The sequence below is a fragment of the Mauremys mutica genome, chromosome 12, assembly GCF_020497125.1.
Source record: "Mauremys mutica isolate MM-2020 ecotype Southern chromosome 12, ASM2049712v1, whole genome shotgun sequence".
Lineage (NCBI taxonomy): Eukaryota > Metazoa > Chordata > Testudines > Geoemydidae > Mauremys > Mauremys mutica.
In genome coordinates this window covers 67,072,275-67,092,576 of record NC_059083.1, presented here as the reverse complement: position 1 = coordinate 67,092,576, position 20,302 = coordinate 67,072,275, and the positions used below count along the sequence as shown (strand labels likewise).

At 53.1% G+C, this 20,302-nt stretch overlaps 2 protein-coding genes across 9 annotated transcripts in view; one reads left to right on the top strand and one right to left on the bottom strand.

Annotated features, from left to right (window-relative positions):
* The window catches only part of SPHK1 (sphingosine kinase 1), a 61,177-nt gene extending 55,498 nt beyond the window's left edge, over positions 1–5,679 (top strand). For 2 of the 3 annotated variants that reach the window (XM_044983891.1, XM_044983890.1), the window contains exon 7: positions 3,855–5,678. In XM_044983891.1, the coding sequence (XP_044839826.1) occupies positions 3,855–4,662 (808 nt within the window). In that variant the 3' untranslated portion in view covers positions 4,663–5,678. Of the gene's footprint in view, positions 1–3,854 lie in introns of all 3 variants that reach the window. The other variant, XM_044983888.1, reaches the window with a different exon arrangement.
* Positions 5,680–9,846: 4,167 nt separating this feature from the next.
* Positions 9,847–20,302, bottom strand: part of UBE2O (ubiquitin conjugating enzyme E2 O) — a 78,806-nt gene continuing 68,350 nt past the window's right edge. For all 6 annotated transcript variants that reach the window (XM_044983737.1, XM_044983732.1, XM_044983733.1 and 3 more), the window contains 5 exons: positions 18,025–18,685; positions 16,898–17,034; positions 16,047–16,250; positions 15,025–15,082; positions 9,847–13,451 (listed from right to left, as the gene is read on the bottom strand). In XM_044983737.1, the coding sequence (XP_044839672.1) occupies positions 12,676–13,451; positions 15,025–15,082; positions 16,047–16,250; positions 16,898–17,034; positions 18,025–18,685 (1,836 nt within the window). In that variant the 3' untranslated portion in view covers positions 9,847–12,675. The remainder of the gene's footprint in view (positions 13,452–15,024; positions 15,083–16,046; positions 16,251–16,897; positions 17,035–18,024; positions 18,686–20,302) is intronic.

Sequence of the window (20,302 nt, the reverse complement as noted above, 5' to 3'; positions counted from 1 at the left end):
AGAGACGTGTCCAAGCTACGCAGCAGCCGCGGGCTCCCTGACAGGGTGTGATCACTATTTGTCTGCCCCCACGTGCAAGGAGAGCACAGACAGGGCTTGCTCCGGACGGAGAGACATTACTATCCAAACTCTCCGCTGTGAAGTCACCCAGCCCTTCCCGCTCTGCTAACGGCATCAGAGAATGGCTGCATGCTTCAGCCTCCCTGCTACTCCGAATCTCAGTCGGCTGGGGGTAGTACCCCCACCCCTTCAGCGCTGACGACCTTTTGCAGCAGACCCCAATTTGTGGCTTTGATGTGAGGATTATTTGCATTTCAGTTAGCAGCTAGAGGGAGGTCCCCATTCAGAGCAGGGGGCCTTGGAAGCAGCGTGGCCACACGGATGGAGCACAGGACTCAACAGACCTGGGCCCTATGCCTGGCTCTGCCACTGACCTGCTGGGTGACCATGGGCAAGTTGCTTCATGGCCCTGTGCCTCAGTTTCCCCATCTGTAAAATGGGGATAATGAAAAGCATTCGGAGAGCTATGGATGAAAAGAGGGGTAAGAGAGCTTGGGGTTATTGTTATTGCTGGGCGCAGTGCTAGCCACGCACACAAGGAGAGTCCGACAAGCCCCAGAAAGTCTGCACTCTACGTAGGCAGCACAGAAAAATGGCATGGGGTGGGGGGGGATCAGAGGCCAGAGAGGAAGTGAGTTGTCCTAGGTCACACAGCAGGGTGGGGGAAGAGCCCAGCTCTCATGGCTTCCACTCACCCTTTTACTTTTTCCCCTGTTTTATGATTGTCTTTTCCCTGGCCCTGCCTCTGCTCCCCATGTGAATGTCTCCTTTTGGGAAGCACCAGCGCCCAGACCAAACCCAGCTCTGCCAGGGCCTCCCCTGCCCACACCTGCCGGCTCTGACAGCTCAGGGGCACGGGTGGCTTGCCCTGGCCAGATGGGTGGAGAAGCTCCGGCTCCTGGCATGGCTGGGGCAGAGAGAAGGGCAGGGGCCGAGGCAGTTTAACTGGAAGCCCTTGGCTCATGGTTCTCGTCTCGTGAGGAAATTGCCATTCTCAGCTCTGGCCTTTGTCCCTGCGCAGCTGGCTTGGCCGTCCTGCTGCGAGGCTAAGCCCAGCTCCCGCTGCCCAGCGCTACGGGTGGGGGCACGAACGGGCGGCTTTGCTTTCACAGCCAAGCGGCTCAGCCAGTTGACTGCTCCCAGACAAGGCCTGACCCCAGCAAGCCGCTCTCTGAAGATAGATGCTCCTGAGAACACACGGGTCCCCTCCCCCACCCCGGCTGCTCCCTCCAGGGGCTGAGGAAGACCAGCAATAAGGCCAGACGCTCCTCACATCCCCTGGGAATGGCTCTTGCCCCTGCACAGAGCCATTCCCAGCCTGGCACTGGCTTTGGCTGCGTGCGCAGTTGGCTCCCTAAGAGAGGAGACTTACCCTAGTGTGGTGATGGATCCACCCCCCTTCCCTGCACCCTCCTTAGGCCTGGCTCTCTCTGTTTCCCCATCTGGACCTTCCTTCCAGCCCCCACTCAGGGAGGCAGGAGAGTTGTGTTCCCTGTGCAGAATCCTGGGCAAGTTACTTTACCGCTCCCTGCCTCAGTTTCCCCTAGTAGACTGGAGGTGATACTTGCCTGTGCCATGCAAAGTGCTTTGGCACCACTGGGTGAGACGCGCTGGGGAGCTGCTGCCTGGAGCAGGCCGAGCTAGGCTTGCAACAGAGTACATAGCGGTTTGGGCCAAGTTCTGCTCCTTAGCCCGGGGCAAGTTCTGCCTTCCTTCAGGAACAATGCTAAGCTGTGTGTGTGGCGGCAGTCGCTGAGGGGAGCTTGCCACAAACACAGGCCGTTCCAGGCCTGACATAAGACTGGGCAGAAGTTTTGTAACAAGTTGGGTTGGGCCAGTCACTAACCCCCTTTGAACACAAAGGCCAAAGCAAGTGTGGCCGTTGCCACTTCAATAGTGGTGGTTTCTAAAATGGTCAAAACCAATTAAAATACATTTTTAAAAATGGAAAAGGGCCCTTGGCTCTCACTCCAATATAAACCACTTCCTAGCCAGCCGCTTTCCTTCGGCAGCCCCCTGCCCTGGGGCTCCATTCATGGGCAGCCGTGGGCGAGCCCAGCTCCTGGCTAGACACCTGCATAAAGGCCAGATTTGCCAAGGTGCTCAGCACCCGCCATTGTAACGCTTAGACCCTGAGCTTCCAAGGAGCCCCCTCCAGAGTTCACCAGCCACGTTTACAGCCCCCGTCACCCAGAGCCCCGCCTGCCTTCCACATCAGCACCAAGAACAAAGCCTCTGCCAGGCCCCCTCAGCTGCCACCGCTGCTGTGCCTGGAGGCCTAACAGCTAGCAGCAGGGTAACGGGAGCCAGGAGCTGATAGGACCAAAAGACCCCACAGGGAGCCACTTGCGTTCCTCAAGTGAGACCCTGCCTCCTCCCCTACCAGCCAGGGAAGGTAGGACACTTCCCCATCTGCCTTTTTTCTGCTGCTGCCAGGGCTGGCTTCCCATGCAAAGCTGCTCTGAGCTCCATGCCCACTGCCCAGCTCTGCCCGGCCTCCCCCAGCTGGTCCCTGGCCTGGCCTGGCCCGGCCTCTAGCAGGAGTAGGGACTGCTGAGCAGGAGTGAGTGGAAGGGGGTTCCCAGCAGAAATGAGGGCAGATGGGACTTGCTCCATCTACTAGCTCTGAGCTGATTCCAGCTTCCAGGAGCTGCAAACCCTCCTTCCTTCCTTCCAAGCAGCCCCCTCTGCCCCCGGCAGGCAGCTAGCTCCTGGGTGAGCCACACCGGGCTATCAGAGAGTGGCCACTGGGCCCCTAACGACGTGGATTTGGGCCAGGGTGGAGGGGAACAAAGGCTACCCTAAAGCAAGACCATTGCGTGTGAAAATAGCGCAGCCTCCTGAGCCAGGCGCCCTTGTTCTCCAGTGGCCGGGGCATGTCCTGGACGTGGTGCGAGGGCCGAACGAGAGCCGGCAGGCAGAGCTCTGCTGTTCTAGGCAGGGCAGCTGCCACTACAAATCCGTCCATGCCAACGCTGCGCTCCCAGTCGCTGCGTCATTGGGGGACAGGCCCTTCGGCACCCGAAGCCAGACTGAAGCAACGCTGTCCAGGGCACTAACGATGACCAAGGTTACACATGCCAGTGCCCCATGGGGCTTCTTGTCTGCCATGCCTCTGAGCCTGGCTCCCTTACTGGCTCGGGCCACTCTCCCTGGTGCTGGCAGATCGATCCTGACAGTCTGACAACAGCGGTGCGCTGCTGTCCGCTCCTCTTGCATCTGGTTATCTAGGGCCGTGCCTCTGCCAGGCTGGGCCGCAGGGCCTTGCAAACAGCTTCCCCCCCCCACTGCCGGAGCCTCGAACAAATCGGGGTGCAGCCTACGGAGAACGGCTTCTCCAAGGGGAGCAAATGGGGGTCAGTGATGGTCAGCCCAAGGGAGGGTCTTCCTGGCTGGCTGGCCAGGAAAAGAACAGGTGGAAGCACTAGCTGAGTCTGAGAAAAGGGGCACAAGCCAGGGGAGTTGGGGTTTAAACCCATCCCGTGGCGTTTCTAGGAGACTTGTCCTCTGCTGGGAGACAGAGGATTGCGCTGATTCCAAGCAGGTGGGGATCTTTGAAACCCCCACTGGCTCTAGTCACGTTCCAATAATACTTAGTGACATTTTGCAATTGCAGTGTCTTCCTCAGCCAAAGGGGGCGCCCTGGAGCGGCAGAGGCCTGGAGTCGCACAGAGAGCACACAGCCGCAGTCCCCTGGGGGGAGGGTCCCTCCCCCGCTCCGACCGCTGGAGCGTGGCTCGGACAAGGTGAGGGCCCCAGCTCAACAGATCTGCCTGCTTGTGTCTCTGTTACAGCAACACGCGGGCCTTCAAGGAGGAGCTGCTGACCAATTGCACCTATTTCCTCTGCAAAGGCCTGCATGCCCCCATGGACCTGGTCTCCCTGAGCACGGCCTCGGGCAAGCGCCTCTACTCCTTCCTCAGCTTTGGCTGGGGCTTCATCTCCGACGTGGACATCGCCAGCGAGAAGTACCGCCAACTGGGCAACGCCCGCTTCACCGTGGGCACCATCCAGCAGCTGGCCGGGCTGAAGGTCTACAAGGGGCGCCTCTCCTACCTGCCCGTGGAGACGTCCTCCTCCGTCTCCTCAGCCCCCGGCAGCCCTTCAGAGCAGAACAGCCACCACGTGCCATGCAGCAACGGTCGCCCCCTCCACATCCTCCCTCAGCCCGCGCCACGGCCCCCTCACGAGGGGTCCTGGCCAGAGGACTCGCTCCTGGTCCCCTTCGACCAGCCAGTCCCAAAGCACTGGACCGTTGTGCCTGAGGAGGAGTTTATCTCCATTTTCGCCATCTACCAGTCGCACTTGGGCGCGGACTTCGCCATGGCCCCCACAGCCAAGCTTCACGACGGCGCCATGCACCTCTTCTGCCTGAAAGCCGGGGTCTCGCGGCTGGGGCTGCTCAGACTCTTCCTAGCCATGGAGAAGGGGACCCACCTGGACCTGAACTGCCCCCACCTTCACTACGTCCCCGTGAGGGCCTTCCGGCTGGAGCCCTTTGCTTCCACCGGGCTCATGACGGTGGACGGCGAGCCGCTGGCGTGTGAGCCAGTGCAGGGCCAGGTGCACGACCAGCTCTGCCGGATCATCAGTGGCTCCTGAGCCACCTGCCAGCCGGACCAATAAACTGCTTCACAAAGGGTTTTGACCATGTGCATCCCTGGGGAGCAGTGAGGGAGGACAGGCAAGGACCACGGCAGAGAATGCTCACACCTCCTGCCACTCAGTGTCTTCTCCAGCCCACGCCTCTCTCCTCCTCTGGAATAGTTCACGGGGTCTCTTGCTCCCCTTGCTCTGCCCGGCCTCCTGAGTCCCACCCCCACACGGTCCTTTTCCTGCCTGATCACAGGCACTATGGGCCTAGCACTACGAGGTTTGGTTAATAAGTTTGAGGGCGGGGGAGGGACACTCACAGCCTGGCCTGCCCCCGTGTCAGGAAGCTCCTGTGGGACACAGGTGACTCCTGAGCAGTGGTTGGCAGGTGACGGTACCCAAATACAGGTACAGCTCTTTCCAGGTCAGCTTAGCAGCTGCAAGGATATTTCTCCCACCACCCCCAGTCTAAGTGCTGCGCTGCTTCTCTTCTCTGCTTCCAGATCAGCTTGTCTTTGCAAGGGAGTCTGCGATGAAGCCAGGTGACTCGCCAAACCCAGGCTCCCCGCAGTACAGGCCTCCCTTGCATTTCTGCTCCTAGGTTCCCCACAAAGACAAAGTCAGTCTGCTCCCTTCCCACAGCTCAACAATACACTAATGGCACAAGAGCGCTACCCTTTCCCCCAGGAGCAGAGTGCCACGGGGACCGAGCAGTGACAGCGGGCACCAAGCCCTGGGGCCTGTAGGGAAATGAGAACTGGCTCCACCATAAATATCAGCCCTAGAAGTTTATAGTTTGTTACAATGAACCAATATTTTTTAAAGAAAATATTTCTACCAAAAGCTCCATGGAGACAGAGTTTATTCTTAAAATGAGACAATAAAGATCTAGCTTTTCCAAAACAGGAGGCCTTGGTTGTTATATGGGGGGCACTCTGCTTTCATTGCAAACCTAAGCACCTGGAACTCCCAGGTTGGACTATTTCCACCCTGGGATTGCTGTGGTGTAATAAGCAATAAAGTTTTCTTGGAGCAGCAGCATCTCAGGGGTTATTGCTTTCCAATTTCGCCAGCAAGGGGCTGTGGGTGAATTGCTCCAAAATGCACTGCCTCTTGGCGTTTGCACAGAATCCCAGTCAGCCTGCTAAAAAATCCCTTTATTCTCTGGCGTATGGACAAGCTGGGATGACTCATGGTGGGCCAAGAGGTGGTGGTATCCCAATCCAAGGTATAAAAAAATTAAATTAATTTTGCAGGGTCCATTGAGTTTACATGTTTTAACTGTAGAGGGGAAAACCATCAATCTAGTCCAACAGCTGTTTCTTTAGAAACATTTTGGAAACAAGTAGGCTAAAAAACTCAGAACTGTTACAATAATCTTTATAAAATCACACAGCATAGCACTGCTTGGGGTCAGATACCGCAGTGCAGGGCAGCCTTATGAAAACCTAGGCAGCATTCATGTCCATGGCCCACATTGCATGGGTTGGGTTAGGTAGCAATAGCTGTAAAGAACACACATCACATCCCCAGTCCCGCTGAAGCATTCTGTGACTTTCAGCACTGTGCAGGTACGTGAGCTGAACAGATAAAAGCTTGGGGGAAGGGCTGGCTGTGCAGGCAGACTGAGCCGCCACCAAGTGCTGATTAGACCCATTTCATATGGTGACACCATTTTTTTGGTTGCCCCTAATTTTTGATCTAAAGCAACAGTAACGAACCCGGATTTAGAATGTTCCGCCCTGACAGAGGAACCGTAGACAGCAGCTGCTGTTCACATTTATTCATCTGCAAATTATGCAATTAGGATCCCCAAGCAGGGAAAGAAAAGTCTAATTGTTTGCCAGCCAGTCAGGATCCAACAGAGCTCAGAGTTATTTTCACTCCAGCAAGGCAGGCAACAAACAGGACCCATATCCCAAAATAAGGGATGGGGGGAAGGTACCTTTTCGTATGGCATTGGGCCAGGTGTACAAATGGATGCAGTGATGCTCTGGTCTAAACACTTTAACTGTGTCTAATTCCTTCCTCCATTGTTGGGAGATTAGGAACAATCAGGAACAGTCAGGAACAATCAGTAGCATGTGCCCTTCAGCAGATGACCAGGTCTGCCTGTAGAAATGTCTCCGCTACACCAGTAGTTCTGGTTCCTAGAATCTGAAAGATTCTCTCTGGCGAATTCCACCACCTAGGCACATACTGGCTTTTCCTGCATGTCCAGCTCCAGCAGCTCTGGGATTTTATTTTGTAAATCCACAAGTTTTTCAGGAAGTTCCTGGATTCCTAAACCCTTGATCTTTCTGCAGGAGAATTTGATTTTCAAGTATCAGAGGGATAGCCGTGTTAGTCTGGATCTGTAAAAGCAGCAAAGAATCCTGTGGCACCTTATAGACTAACAGACGTTTTTGCAGCATGAGCTTTCGTGGGTGAATACCCACTTCTTCAGATGCAAGGGGTATTCATCTGAAGAAGTGGGTATTCACCCACGAAAGCTCATGCTGCAAAACGTCTGTTAGTCTATAAGGTGCCACAGGATTCTTTGCTGCTTTTACTTGATTTTCAAGGGAGCCCTGCATCGGCACTTGCATGGCCTAGAACTCTACAGCTGCAGCTTCTCTGCAGATGGCATTCCAGGTCCTATGGTTTCCAAAGTTTGCCCCAGGTGCTTTGAGTCTGGTTTTACAGCAGCCATCCTGTCCCTTAGGCCTGCTAATCTAGCACCCTCAGCTTTTAGCCCACAGTCTATCATCTGGAATTTGGTAACCAACAAAGTTGGCAATTGAGACTGTGCAAACTCCTCTTAAATGGTAGTGCATGCTGCAGGCAAAGCCATGAGGCTTAAGGCCATCAGCACTGTGCCCCCCATTTGTGTGTGCCCATTAAGAACAACCAGCTGTTTGCATCCACTCTGAGGTTTCTGCTTCAGAAGCATCAAGCTCCTTCCCTGCATACAGCAGCAGCTCCTTGTCTCAGGGCTGAGCTGTCAGACTGTGCAGCACAAAAGGGAGGCTCATGTCCTACCGCATGTCAAAGTTACCCACCCACACCCTGGAGGTTTCCTGGCTTCCCCTGAGTAGCCTTCCCCCCCTCCCCACCCCGTAATACCCTGGTGTTACCTTTACAAGAGCTGTCTGAGCCTCCTGCTCCCTGCAGCGTGCATGTGCGCCTGTACACCCAACCTGGCCATGGTTCATTCATTAAGGTAGGCCCCTGGCAATAGCTGCCTAGGAACCGACCTCCCTCCTCTCCAAAGAATGACTATATAAAACTAAACTAGTCTTGCTACCGCAGTTACAGCCTACAGCCAGTGCAACACTCCACCGCAACACTCCTGCTCCTGCCATAGCTTCCAGCGCATCCTATGCTTAATGTGATCTGAGCAGAGTGCGGAGCTGTTAAATGGTGCTCTGAACTCTCATAGCAAGTCATTAAGGTTCACACGTACTTCATTTCTGCTTTGGTTCCTCCTCACGTCCTTGACCCTTGTCCCTGCTGCCTATCCCTTTAAATCTTTTCTAACCACACCTGTTCAGTCATTGCCCCTTAGAAAACTGTACTTACACAGAACACTTAAGTCCACCACTGTCCTGGAGCAGAACGCCTTATTCCCATTCTGCAGGAAGGGGGAAACTGAAGCCTCGCGAGATTCACTGATTTGCGCCCAAAGTCACAGAATCAACAGAACAGTCAGGATTAGAATCTGGCACTTTCTAAATTCCAGGCCTGAGCACCATCCACGAGCCCCTCTCAGCTTCCCTTTTTTGGTGGTGGGAGCCAAGATGTCACCCCATTCCATTAGGTCAGAAGGATTGAGGCGTTCAGCCTCAGTTCACCGCACTGTGCCTAAGCAGTACCAAGGTCTCTAAACACAGCTCCTATATTGTCCTAGGGGCTGAAATATAAGCATGGCAAACACAAGTTGATTGTTGGGGTCATGAAATGGTTGCAACAGCAGCTGAAACCTTCTTTCCAAAGAGGTGCAAGTTTCCACTGACGGCTCCCTGATCTCACTGCTCTTAAGGGCCTCCTCACGCTCCGTGGACATTCTGTGTTGGCCTCTCTAAGGTCGCCAGCTGAGGTCCTATCCACAATGGTAGTTTAGGATGTGGACACGTGTCCACTGGCAGCTGGGCAAACCTACTCATTTCACATCAGTCCGTAAACAGCCGACATGTGGTAGCTTTCAGGTTACTGCAAGTTTAAGTTAGATCTGAACAAGCCAGCTAGGGGTGACAAGCTGGCATCTCAGACCCCATCACCAGACTAGCTGAACTTGCGTGAGGTTGTTGGATCTTGGTATTACCTTAACTACTGGACAGAAAAGCTGCTCTTCCTGAACCTTGTATGAATGAAGAGCCTTATCCAAAGTCTATCGAAAGACACCCATTGTCCTCAGAGGGCTTTCCATCGGCCCCTAGGAGCACCAGTCAGCTACAGAACAGTTAACTAAGCTTCCTCAGGGCTAGATTCTGCCACCTTTCCTCACACTGGCTCCACCAAGCATAGTAAAACCCAGCTCCTACGTAGCACTTTTAAATCAGTAGATTTCAAAGCACTTCACAGATGGAGACACAGAGGTACAAAGAGGGGAAGTGACTTGCCCGAAGTCACCCAAGCAGGCCAGTGAGCGAGCCAGCAGAACTCAGCTCTCCCAAGTCCCACTCCATGCGCTGCCCACTGGCACTGGTGGTGGTTTCCAGAGCAGAGTAAAAACCTCCTCATCTGAATAAAGGTGGCAGGATCTTTAGTTCTGTTGCATGTGATATACTCACACACAGGGAAGAAAGAAAGCACAACCAGAGCTATTCACAGAGGCAAAATTTAATGGCAAATCACCTTTTTCTCTTTTATTACATCTTATTTAGCCAAACCAAAAAAAAAAAATTGCAGGTAAAAAAAAAAGTAAGTCACACAGCACTTTATACATATATGGTAAGCAACCCAGCATTCACATCTGCACGTGAACAACACACCTCTAAGCATGGCCTCAGTAAGAGTCACTTCCATTCTTTGTTTTTAAATACTGTACAGAATCAAGGCTACAAACTGATTTTGTAATATTTCTTCCCCGCCCCTCCCCAGCACTTAAAACAGTTACAGGCTGTTCTTATTTGTACATCGCAGTGTCAGGTAGCCAGTTTTAAGGCTAACAATATGCATCATGCTTTGGCTTTTTGTGTGTTTTTTTTTTTAAATTTTTGTTTTGCCTTTTTAAATTTTGTTTTTAACCTTTAAATATTACATACGTACACCAAAAAAATTACATAGCTGCAGTGTGCTCAACAGCAATCTCAGACCCGGAGCTTCACATGATCAAAAGCTTAGAAAACTTGTAAACCTCTGTGCGCATCTCAGTTAGGGACAGACAGCTACGAAGAGCAAGGAACGCTCCAGCAATGCTATTAAGGGACAGGAGCGCCTCCCCGCTACCCCCACCTCCCCAAGGCCAATAAGCAAGAGCTTTCCCAGCTGAAAACTCCAGGATCCTGTGCAAAGCTCTTGGTTATGATTAGAGAGGCAGACTTCTTAGGAGGGGGAAGGAACCATCTGGCATACAGTCAGGCTGGCTCTCACAATGGCACCTCTTCTCCCACCACCTTCCTCCAAGCAGATCAGTTCCTACAGCTGGCTTTTGCTGTGGCAACTAGTCCCCTCCACCCTTCCAGGAGAAGATAAAGAGAAACAACTAGAGAGAGAGAGAGAGAGAGAGAGAGAGTGAGTGTTGTGTGGGTGGGCAGTGCTAGAGACCCCCAGGCACGTGAGCAGATTCTGTTCTCTACTTGTGTCTTTCTAATAAGCAGCTTGTCAATTCCTCCTCCTCCGTCCCTTTGCAGAGAGAGGAATGCAGTGACACACCAAAGGAAATGAGTATGTAAATCGTAGTCTGGCCTTCAGTACAATGAGTAAGACGTCTAGCAATGTGTGGAGCAACCCCCTGCATCAGATGCCTCTCATCCCCAAAGGACAATGTCAGTTAGCATCCCAGCCCTTCCCTTTTACACTGGAGTCAGTTTTCTTGCTCATGAAATGCTGGCTAGCATGGAGGATAGCCAGGAACTACTGCACCAGACCCACCCCCACAATGCTACTGCCGCTCAAGCCTAACGTGCAGCCACCCTCACCGCTCCCTAATCCAGACCTGCAGCTCTCCTGAGCAATCGTGGCAGCTAGTGCGGAGGATTCTGCAGTGCTGATGTGCAGACCAGAGTCAGTGTGAGAGAGACCCCGTCCCAGGGGCACACTGCTCCAGCGGGGAAGTCCGACCCCAGGCTGGATGTAGCCAATGGGACCCTTATCAAATTTCTTCCAGTGGATAATGGGTAGTTGAGCTCCAAACCCATCCAGGCAGCCGGGAGCACTTTGCAAATGTGGCGAGACGGCCTGCTGACGCTTCCGCCCTCAGCTTCGAATTCAGAACCCCCGACAGCCCCTGGCTTTGGCAGGGGTAGCAGTGGTGGGAGAGCTGGCAAGGAGGAATTAGGCTTGGTTTCCTGTGAGGAATTAGCCTCATTTCCCATCTTTACTAGCCATGCTGAAAGACAAGCCTAGCTATTGCTTCCATGTGGAAGCTTGGCATCACTAGCTAGTTTCATCCGCTGGGGAGGACACAGCTGGCCCGCCTCTGTGGCAGAAAACGGGCTGCTCTCATCTATGTTGGATGGGAGCTTGCTGTCAGACTCGACTCCTGACAAATCTAGCCGGGCTTGACCGGGGGTCTCCAGCAGCGCACAGAAAGCACAGAAAGCATGCTGCAGACACTCGAAATAGGAAGCCCCCAGATAGTCACTGCTTTCATCAAACCCCCTTCAAAGTACTCAGTGTAAACCCCTCTCCGCTAACGCTTCCTATAGCTACCGGGCAGCACCGTAGAGGGCACTACGGATGTACATGCAAGGTCTCCAATGCTGCTGGCTTCTGGCCTGTGCAGGGTTGGGGATGAGCAGTGGCTCACACCGTGAAAGCTGTGTTTGTTAAAGATGCGGTGTCCTACTGCAGCCCGTGCTGCTGCAGCAGGAGTGAAGTCACACCGCACAGGTGCAGGTCTATACTTGTGATCTAGCCTCAGGAACAGCTGCAGCCTGAGAAATTTATCAACAGCTGAAGAGGTGCAGAGGGATCAGCGGCACTAGGTTTAACATCCACACAGAAGCTACATCATCTACCCTAGATCCACCTTTGCTGCTGATCAACTGGACTCAAGCTGAAGCAGTGCACATGGGGCTCCCAGGCTCCTGCTGGATGGAATAGTGCCAGCAGGAAGCTGACTCGTGTACGTTTGCAAAGCGCAAGCAGGTCTGGCAAGGACGGGGAGTGGAAATGTGTTTACTATTTTGGAGAAATTACTTCCAGGCGAGAGATCAGAGGGCCAGGACCACAGGGAAACCCCAGGGTATTGCCCAAGGCTGAACAGGAGCCTGTCTAGCACTTCATCTCTGCACCCTAAGTACCAAAGAAAGGAGTGGGTGAGCTGAGAATCTGTCAGTGACCAGCTATGGGAAGGCACCCCACAGGGAGCAGGAGACTTTGATGCAACCAGAGTCTAATGTCAAAGTATTCTCAAGCTGGAACAGACTTCATGAAAGCCACAAGACGTGGTAGTGAAGGGAAACGGAAGGACTGGGAGGAGACGGCCTCTCAGCACTGGACACCACAGTAACCATACCTTTAGGGCTGAATCCCAACTGGAACGTTGGGGTCAGACATAGCAGCCAGGGGGTGGAGCCCACGGTGCACTGAGAGGTGCCCGGGGACCAAAGAGCACTGAGGGTCCCAGCTGCAAGACTGCTTTGGAAGGCTCAACTCTTTACACTTCAGGATCAAATGAGCGTGAGGAATGGGGGAGGGGTTGGGGGAAGTAAAGAGCCAGGAATGAGCTATTTGGGCTACCGCCTTCTTTATAAACACACCAAATGGGGAAGAGAGCCGGGAACGAGCAAGGCCAGTTTATTGGGAACAGCGTTGGCTGATTTCCTTGCTGCTTCCCCCTTCTCTTCTGCATCTGTCTGCCCCTAACCCGACGTTTCACTTGTCCTCTCTCCACTCAGGGATATTGGCCTCTACTAAGGCAGCCCGGTACTGCTGCAAGACACCACGGATGCTTTTAATGAACCCCTTGGACAGGGGGAAGAGGGGAAAGCCGATGTCAGGGTAACCGCTCTTCTCGGGGAGGAAACTCCTGTAGCTCTTTCTCCTTTTCTTTGGTTTCACACTAGGCTGCGAGGCAGAGTCCTGGGCGGCTTTACACTCGTCCGTTAGGTCTCTCACCAGGAGGAGCCCTCTGGCATGGCCCATGCTCTCGGAGTCTGAATACTGAAGGCCGTCGCTGGCCGCGAGCGTCGAGGCTCCACATCCAGAGTCTTCCAGCTCCTCCTTCCCTTCTAGCGCCAAGTCGGAAAATTCGGCCGCCGCTGCTGCCCCCAGCTCCTGCTCCAGGGGGCTGCTGTACTCGCCCTGAAATCCCATACTGTCAACCGGGCTCTCAGCCAGGGTGCCACAAACAGAAAGGAGAGAGGAGGAATCAGCCCCATTGGGGTGCTCGTGGCTCCTTTCCACCAGTTCGTTGGTCTCTAGCCAGGACTCTATCCGGTAGACCAGGCGCCAGCCGTTGCAGCGGAAGTGCTCGCGGATCTCGTGCTCGAAGACCTCCACCGGCTTGCGCAGCATCTGCATCATTGACTGGACCACGCGGATCAAGGCCATCTCGTTGTAGCAGCGGCTGTTCTCGTAGCCCTCCTGAAGGCCCCGGTCACTGTCGAACCCGGCCTCGTTGTAATAGGGCTCATTCACTAGGATCAGTCCTGCCCGGAGAGAGGGAGAGCGAAGAGTTAAACAGAAACCTCACACTGACCTGCGACCTACAGGGGGAGCTGCTGGGCTCTGCCTTTGCTGAAGAGTGCTGAGGCCTCAATCTATCACTGCCCTCCCCACCGGGAAGCTCCCTCCAGCTTCCGCTGCCATATCGACCCCTGCAGCACCAAGACGGCAAGCAGGGGTGCAGGCAGAGGGAGCAGCAGAGCAAGGTTGCCATGCTGGACTGGTAACGTGTGGCAATCCAGACAGGTGCACGTCTAGCTGCTGCACCAGCATTTCATCTGGCCTCTGACGCTGCTTGGGACACTTGTGAGAACAGGTCTGGTGGCCTCCTGGCAGGGGCTGGTGGTCACTTCTCAGACTACAGGAACATTTGCAGTGAACTGCCTCGGCGTGGGAGAAGGCCATGACTGGACTAGTAACAGGTACAGATGCTAGCTCAGCATGGGTGAGGGACAAGGGGCACGGCCAGAACAGAGGGGCACCGGAAGAGTCAGTGAAGGGGGAAATATTTCACAGGCCTGGCCTGCGCTGTGGTTAGCTCCCCACTTTCAAGGCCAAACGCTTGGAAAAAAAAGTGTGGTAACAGAATCACACCATTCCTTAAAGTGACACCCAACGCTGCTTTTAGTGCCGACTGGGCCACATTTTGTGCTTTTCTTTTCCAGCCACTGTCTCTGGCACAGCCGTGGGCAAATCACCCACACCAGGTTCTCTCCGGTTGACATTTTAGGCTGGTTGTTCTGCCTGGGTGTGGTGATGGCACGGCCAGCGCCACCCTGCTGGCAAGGCCCCCGACTGCTTTAGTGCTCCTGATGGTGGGGTCTGACATTTCTCCCACGACCAGGCAACGGAAGGGAGAGGTCTGAGGCTGAGCTCGCAGCATTAACAAATCTCTCTGGTAATCCAGAGACGTTTGCAAGAAGAAGTTGATATTTTATCCTCTAAATGGGGATTTATCGGCTCTGTAGACAAGAAACAGCCTCTCTGTTCTGAGAGGGCTGAGAGATCAAATACCATAGACCAAATACTCCCAAGTCAGGCTCTGGCCTTTCTGGACAGCAGACTGCTTGCTAGAGTTTCCAAGCAGGGTTTAGCAGTACCGGCTGGCAGTGCTGCAGGGCTTGGGCATACCTGTGCTTCCTTTCAAAAGCCCACAGAGCAGTTTAGGAACCAGTGTGTAAACAACTGACGTGGGCAAAAATAAACCAGATGCTGGCGAGGCTGGTGACTCACTGCCTATAAAGAGAGGGACCCAGGCTCAGCAGCAACCTCAGGACCTTCCTCTTAGGAGCTTTTTTAGGCGTTAGCAGCTGGCTGGAGGCGGCTGTGGTTCACCTTCCCAGGCACAGGGCAAGAAGCAAAAGGCTAGGGAGGCTCTTGCAGAGAGAGGAACGGGCTGAGGGAAAGTTACAGGGACGGAAGGCAGCCAAGGACAGAGGGATGGGTAACAGTTTGCCCAGCTGCTTTGAGATGCCTTCACACAGCTCAGCAAGGCGGGGGGGGCGGGGGGTCTCTCAGTGTCCCTCCACCCCCCACCAGCTCTGCAGCTGCAATTACCTTGGATAGAGATGAGCACCTGGAGAAGGCTGGATTTGCTGGTCCACCTTTCTGTGCCCTGGAACACACACACACCACAAGTTATCACAGACAGCTTCTCATGAGCAACAATGAATGCAGCATCCGTTCTGGTCAGCATTTAACACAGAAAACAAGGGAGGCGACAGTCCTCAGACTGCAGCTTATAGTGACCAAGGTGCATTCAACATTTGCTGCCTGGGCCCAACCCCCGCTGCATTTGTGCACACCTATTTTAAAAGGGCTGCGGGTACAATGATGGGCCGACTGCACTGGCTTCAGGCTGGGCATGGCTTGGGCAGATACTGTGGAAGCTTTCCCTGGACAGCTGCTTGTACACCTTAATCCAGGTATGTGGCACCTGCCCTGTTGCTCCAGAACTGGGGTCTCAGGTGGGGCCTGCACCAGCCCTGCTGATTGTGTCAATGGCTGGATATTTGTTGTGGTGCCCAAACAGGAATGAGAGACCCTCCCAGCCCTAAACTCACTGTGCTCCCTATGGCTTTGCTAAGCCTGTTTCCAGCATGCCTTGGCTGCTCACCGCAGAGAAGGCAAAAAAAAGGCCAGAAAGACCAAGTCTCAAAGGGTAGGAGAATGACCCGTGTTCACACTATGATCCCTGCGCACACCCTCAGTCCCAACAGGGGCCTGTGGCTAATACTAGCCAGTCCACAGCTCATCTTCCAGGGACAAACGTGGGTTTTGAGACATTCTTTCAAAACCCTGGGTTTAGCAGGCCAATGCTCAAACCACTGAGCTATCCCTCCCCCCCAAACACTCCCTTTGGCTCTATCCATCTATCCAGACTATCAGGCCCAGTTCAAGCCCAATGCAGACAGGGGCAGCACACAGCTTGGACCGCCATCCCCCAGTTTGCTCTCTGAACCTGAAAACCGTCAGGCCTCTGGGGCCAGCAGGAAGCAGCAAACACCGCTGCCTAGTGGCGGAAGTCTGGCTCCGTTTAAAAGCCATGTGCCATGCAAAGGGACTGAAGACAGCATTACCTTTCCTATCCAGGTCCCCAGAAGGCTGACGCAAACCTTGCCATTGTCGTACAGGTTGGGGTTCAGTCTCCCGCTGCACTGGGAGAGGTAGCGGAAGAGAGGGGGGACAGCCGGGTAGATGTTGGGTAACTGGATATCGAACAAGAAGAGGCCGTCTTCGTAAGGAGTGCGTGTGGGTCCTTTTATAAGTGCTGAGAAGAGATCCTGTGAAGAGAGGAGATGTGAGCACAGAGGCAAAGGCTGGAGTGAGTGCCAGGGCTGCCCTCTGTCCAAGGCAAAGAGGCAAGCCCTGGTAACAAGGCAGAGCTGAGTTTGGGGGGTGGGGGGAGGAAGAGATAGAGGCTTTAATTAGCTTAACACTAACAGGGGACTTGGAGAACTAGCTCAAGCCTTGCAGATCTCCTGCGGGTGCCAGCTTTGGGCTGTGGTCTTTCACCTGAGAGACACTGAACTTCACCCATCACACTTCCACCCTGCAGGCCCGGATGAGTGATCTGAAACAGGATTTCAAAGGGGTCTGGTGCATGGTTCCAGTCCATTGACTGGCTACGCCCGCTGCCTTGTTGGCTCTCCACCCGCTCACACTCCCTGCTTAACCTAATTACACAGCTCAGGTTTATTTGGTGAAGTAATTCTAGTATCAGATTCCCACCTACTCGTTGTTTATTACCAGGGCTCTTGGAAATGCAAAGGGGAGCCAATTTACTGTAATTATAAACTTCTGCCAAGTGTAGATGCCTTGACAGCTCAGAATAGAGGATTAAGTCTGAAACTCCCTCCTAAGCCTTAACTATCAGGCTACTCCCAGTCACTTTGCTAACACACAAACAGACTGGAGCACATGGACTTGCCATTCTGTCTTCAAACGTCTTGACCATGATGCCATCAGGCAGAGAGGTTGCCAGCAATGCCATTTCTTTCCTGACTGTGCTGAAGAACTTCTTAGCTTCTGGTGGTTGGAACTCCATTTTCTTAAACGCGTGGGTATCTAAGGAGCGAGGGGGCATGACAACCCATCAGATTACAGAAAACCCTCCTCCAAAATCAAACGCCTTCAAAGGGAAGTTTTTTCCTTCTCAACAATTGTGCCCAGTGTCATGGGGAGGAGAGAGAAGATACTGGTCAGTAAAGCTGGGGAAACACAGCTGTATTGTTATTGGAGATTTCAAGCCATGAGTTAGCAGCAAGGTGCTACAGCCAATACGCTGCAACCACTTCTGGGCAAGAATTTACACCTCAGCCGAAGAGCTGTGTTAATAGCCCCTTTTTCGACACAGCTACAGGCTCAAAGCAGAGGTTGGGTATGTTTTCCCAGCTGACCTGTCCAGGATGTTCTGTTTGCCAGATATCTGAAGCTGTGTTGTCACCGATGCACCACAGAACCAGGCAGTCTTGTTTATTTCTGGCAGGTGAAAGTTGGTTTGAGTCAACAAGGACCACTGCACTCAGAGGAGGCACAATCGATACAAGAACATCAGCTGTCTCCATTCTGCCTCTCACCCTCCACCTTCCCCCAGCCAAGAAAAGCTCGTTTCAAACTTGGTTGCAACGAGGTTTTCATGCTGGTAGGTTGTGGATCGCACCAGCCCTTAGCAATACTGGAGTGCCAGTCTTTGAGGCAAGGGATTCCTACAGCGCACACTGCTGCAGAGCGTCCAAGTCAGAACAGCCACAAGGGGAACGAAAGGGAACTGGTACCACAACTGCGTCACATGTGACAAGGCTCTGAGCACGTGCAAGAGACCCAGGGTCACTTCCCAGACCAGACTCCTCTACAGATAGGAGCCCCCTTTAATTGCCCCTTCCTAAGTGACTTATGAATTCCAGGTGGGTAATACCCTCTCTCAGTGGCCCTGCTTCCAGGAGAAGGGGAGAGGCGAGTGACAGCAGGGGACTCCTGCTGGGGCACAGGAGTCTCAATGGGGAAGGCAGTGGAAGAATCTGAAGACTTAGTCTAGCCCCAAGGTGTCACACTCACCTGGGGCATATTCCAGCACAGAGAAGACCTCCCCCTTGGCACTTGTGAAGGTGACTCCAGGCTTGCCTCCGCTCTGCTGGCAGAGCACTGGGGTCTCACTAGGCCACTCCGACCTCACCGGCGTCTGCGCCTCAGCTTTTTCTTCTTTCTTCTCCGTCTCCACCATAGCTTCCATCTTCTCCTCCTCCACAATGGCCACATTATCAAGGGTCTTCTTCAGATTCTCCTGCAGCTTTTTGATGTCATCCAAGAACTTCTTCTCCCGGGTGGGCTTTTCGGGCTCTACTGTCGGCGAAGTGGGAGAGCCCGTTAGCAGCTGCTCCACAGTCATGTTCTTCAGGCTCTCTAAGATCTTGATGGCCTCCTTCAGCTCTCGGAAACTCTTTGGTGCGCCCTCTTTCCCAGCTTTCTCTGCAGTTAGATCAGCAACCGCCATAGCCACAGCACCCTGCACTTGTTCCTCTACTTTTTTCACCTCTTCCGCTACAGGCTCCTCAGGCTCCGGCTCTTCAGTTTTTGGGTGGTCATCTTCCATAAGGCCATTGTCCGTCTCCCAGCTATCGCTCTCATCCTCCCATTCATCAGAGGATGCCCCGCTGGTGCTGCCATCTACAGAATCATAGTCAGATTCTTCGATCTCCGATTCTATGTTGTACAAGTGCTAAAGGAATCAAAAACAAAGAAGTGAGGTGGTATAGGGCTGAAATGCACATGCTTTATTTACGGTCATCTTGGATGGAAATAAATCAGTCTCTACTGTTAAAAGGAAACCAGAAGTTAGAAACAGTGATCCTAGTAACACCAACATCTCCCCAAAAGGCATTTTTTTCCTTTATCTATGTAAAGTGGATTCTATTTGAGCTGAGTCCTGCACTTATGAAGCTCCTGTGAGCTGGGTTCTGAATCAGCATTTCCCCTCCCCCGTCGGAAAATAGGGTGTTTGGGAATAGCTGGGTCAGTTTTAAAAAGAACACAGCTGTCCCAAAAGCTGGGGCTTCCGTTGCAGACCAGAGAGAGCATGCATGCTAGAACTGCAAGACTGAAGTCCCAGCTTTCTGAACCCCACACAAATTTTGCAGGTGTTAACATGTCAAATTTGTATTTCTGTTTTTGCAACTGAGCCAGCTGCTGTGTGAATACAACTGAGCCAGCTTGGCTGTCTCTGCATTCCATGCATCGACAGAAACAATGCCTGAACTAGCTAGAATGCACATGTTTCACTATCTTCTTGTGTGGCACATTGTAACTGCTATCAACGCTCTGCTGTGAATAGTCTCCAACCACTGTACTTCACTGGTTTAATTGGGATAAGGAAGCCTTACTAGAATTGCTGACCTGACTCTTTTATAAATGTGCTTTCTCCCTACCCCTCTTCACTATGTACCCTGAGAGTCTAGCTTCCCCAAACTCCATCACAACCCCTCTCCCTCCACTCCCACTCTTGCAGCTCTAAGTCTCAGGGGACTTGTGTGTGTGTGTGTTACATTTCTCAAAGACAGCCTTGCAAAGCAGACATGAAAATGTATCAACTCGGATACAAATTCGACTCATCTATCCCCCCGTTTGTCATGTGTGGGGTGGGAACAAAACCGAACGGAGAGCTCCAGGACAAGTAGTAGTTTGTAAGGTGTATTAAAGAGGTTTGTAGGATGGGAAGTTTTAATCCTGAACTTCTGAAAGTTCAAGTGATGTTGCATAAAACCTATACAGCTCATAAAAAGACACACACTGATCACAATAGCTAAAAGCCAGGCATGCAGATGTGCTGTACAAGCTTTCCACACACAGAGCTCTGCCAAGGAGCTTCAAAATCCCCACCTACACCAGCACAGTTATGTCAGTCGCAGGCCACTCAATAACCGATTGCCAGCTAAGGTTAGATCCTGGGGAGCTAGACCAAGGCCACCAGACTTCCTGCCCTTGTGGCCTACCCCACATCTGAGTGGAAAGGCTACTTCGTCAGCCACTTATGCCATCTTCATGGTTATTTTTAGCTCCACTGACAGTGCCCAACCAGCTAGTCTCTGGCACAGGCGCAGAAACGAAAATTACAGTTCTCAACAGATAACTTAGGATCTCGACGTTCACCCAAGTCCTGTAATTACATGTTCAGACAGAATCCCAGGGAACGGAGCGACACAGCTTGCTGCAGAGGCGCGGCGTGAGAGCAGCTCTTTGTGGCGCACACACCAGACCTTTCATTCTGCCTGTGATCCGGTCACATGTGACAATAGGGGGAAGGGAGACAGCAGACTGCTTTGTAACATCCTCTTCCATT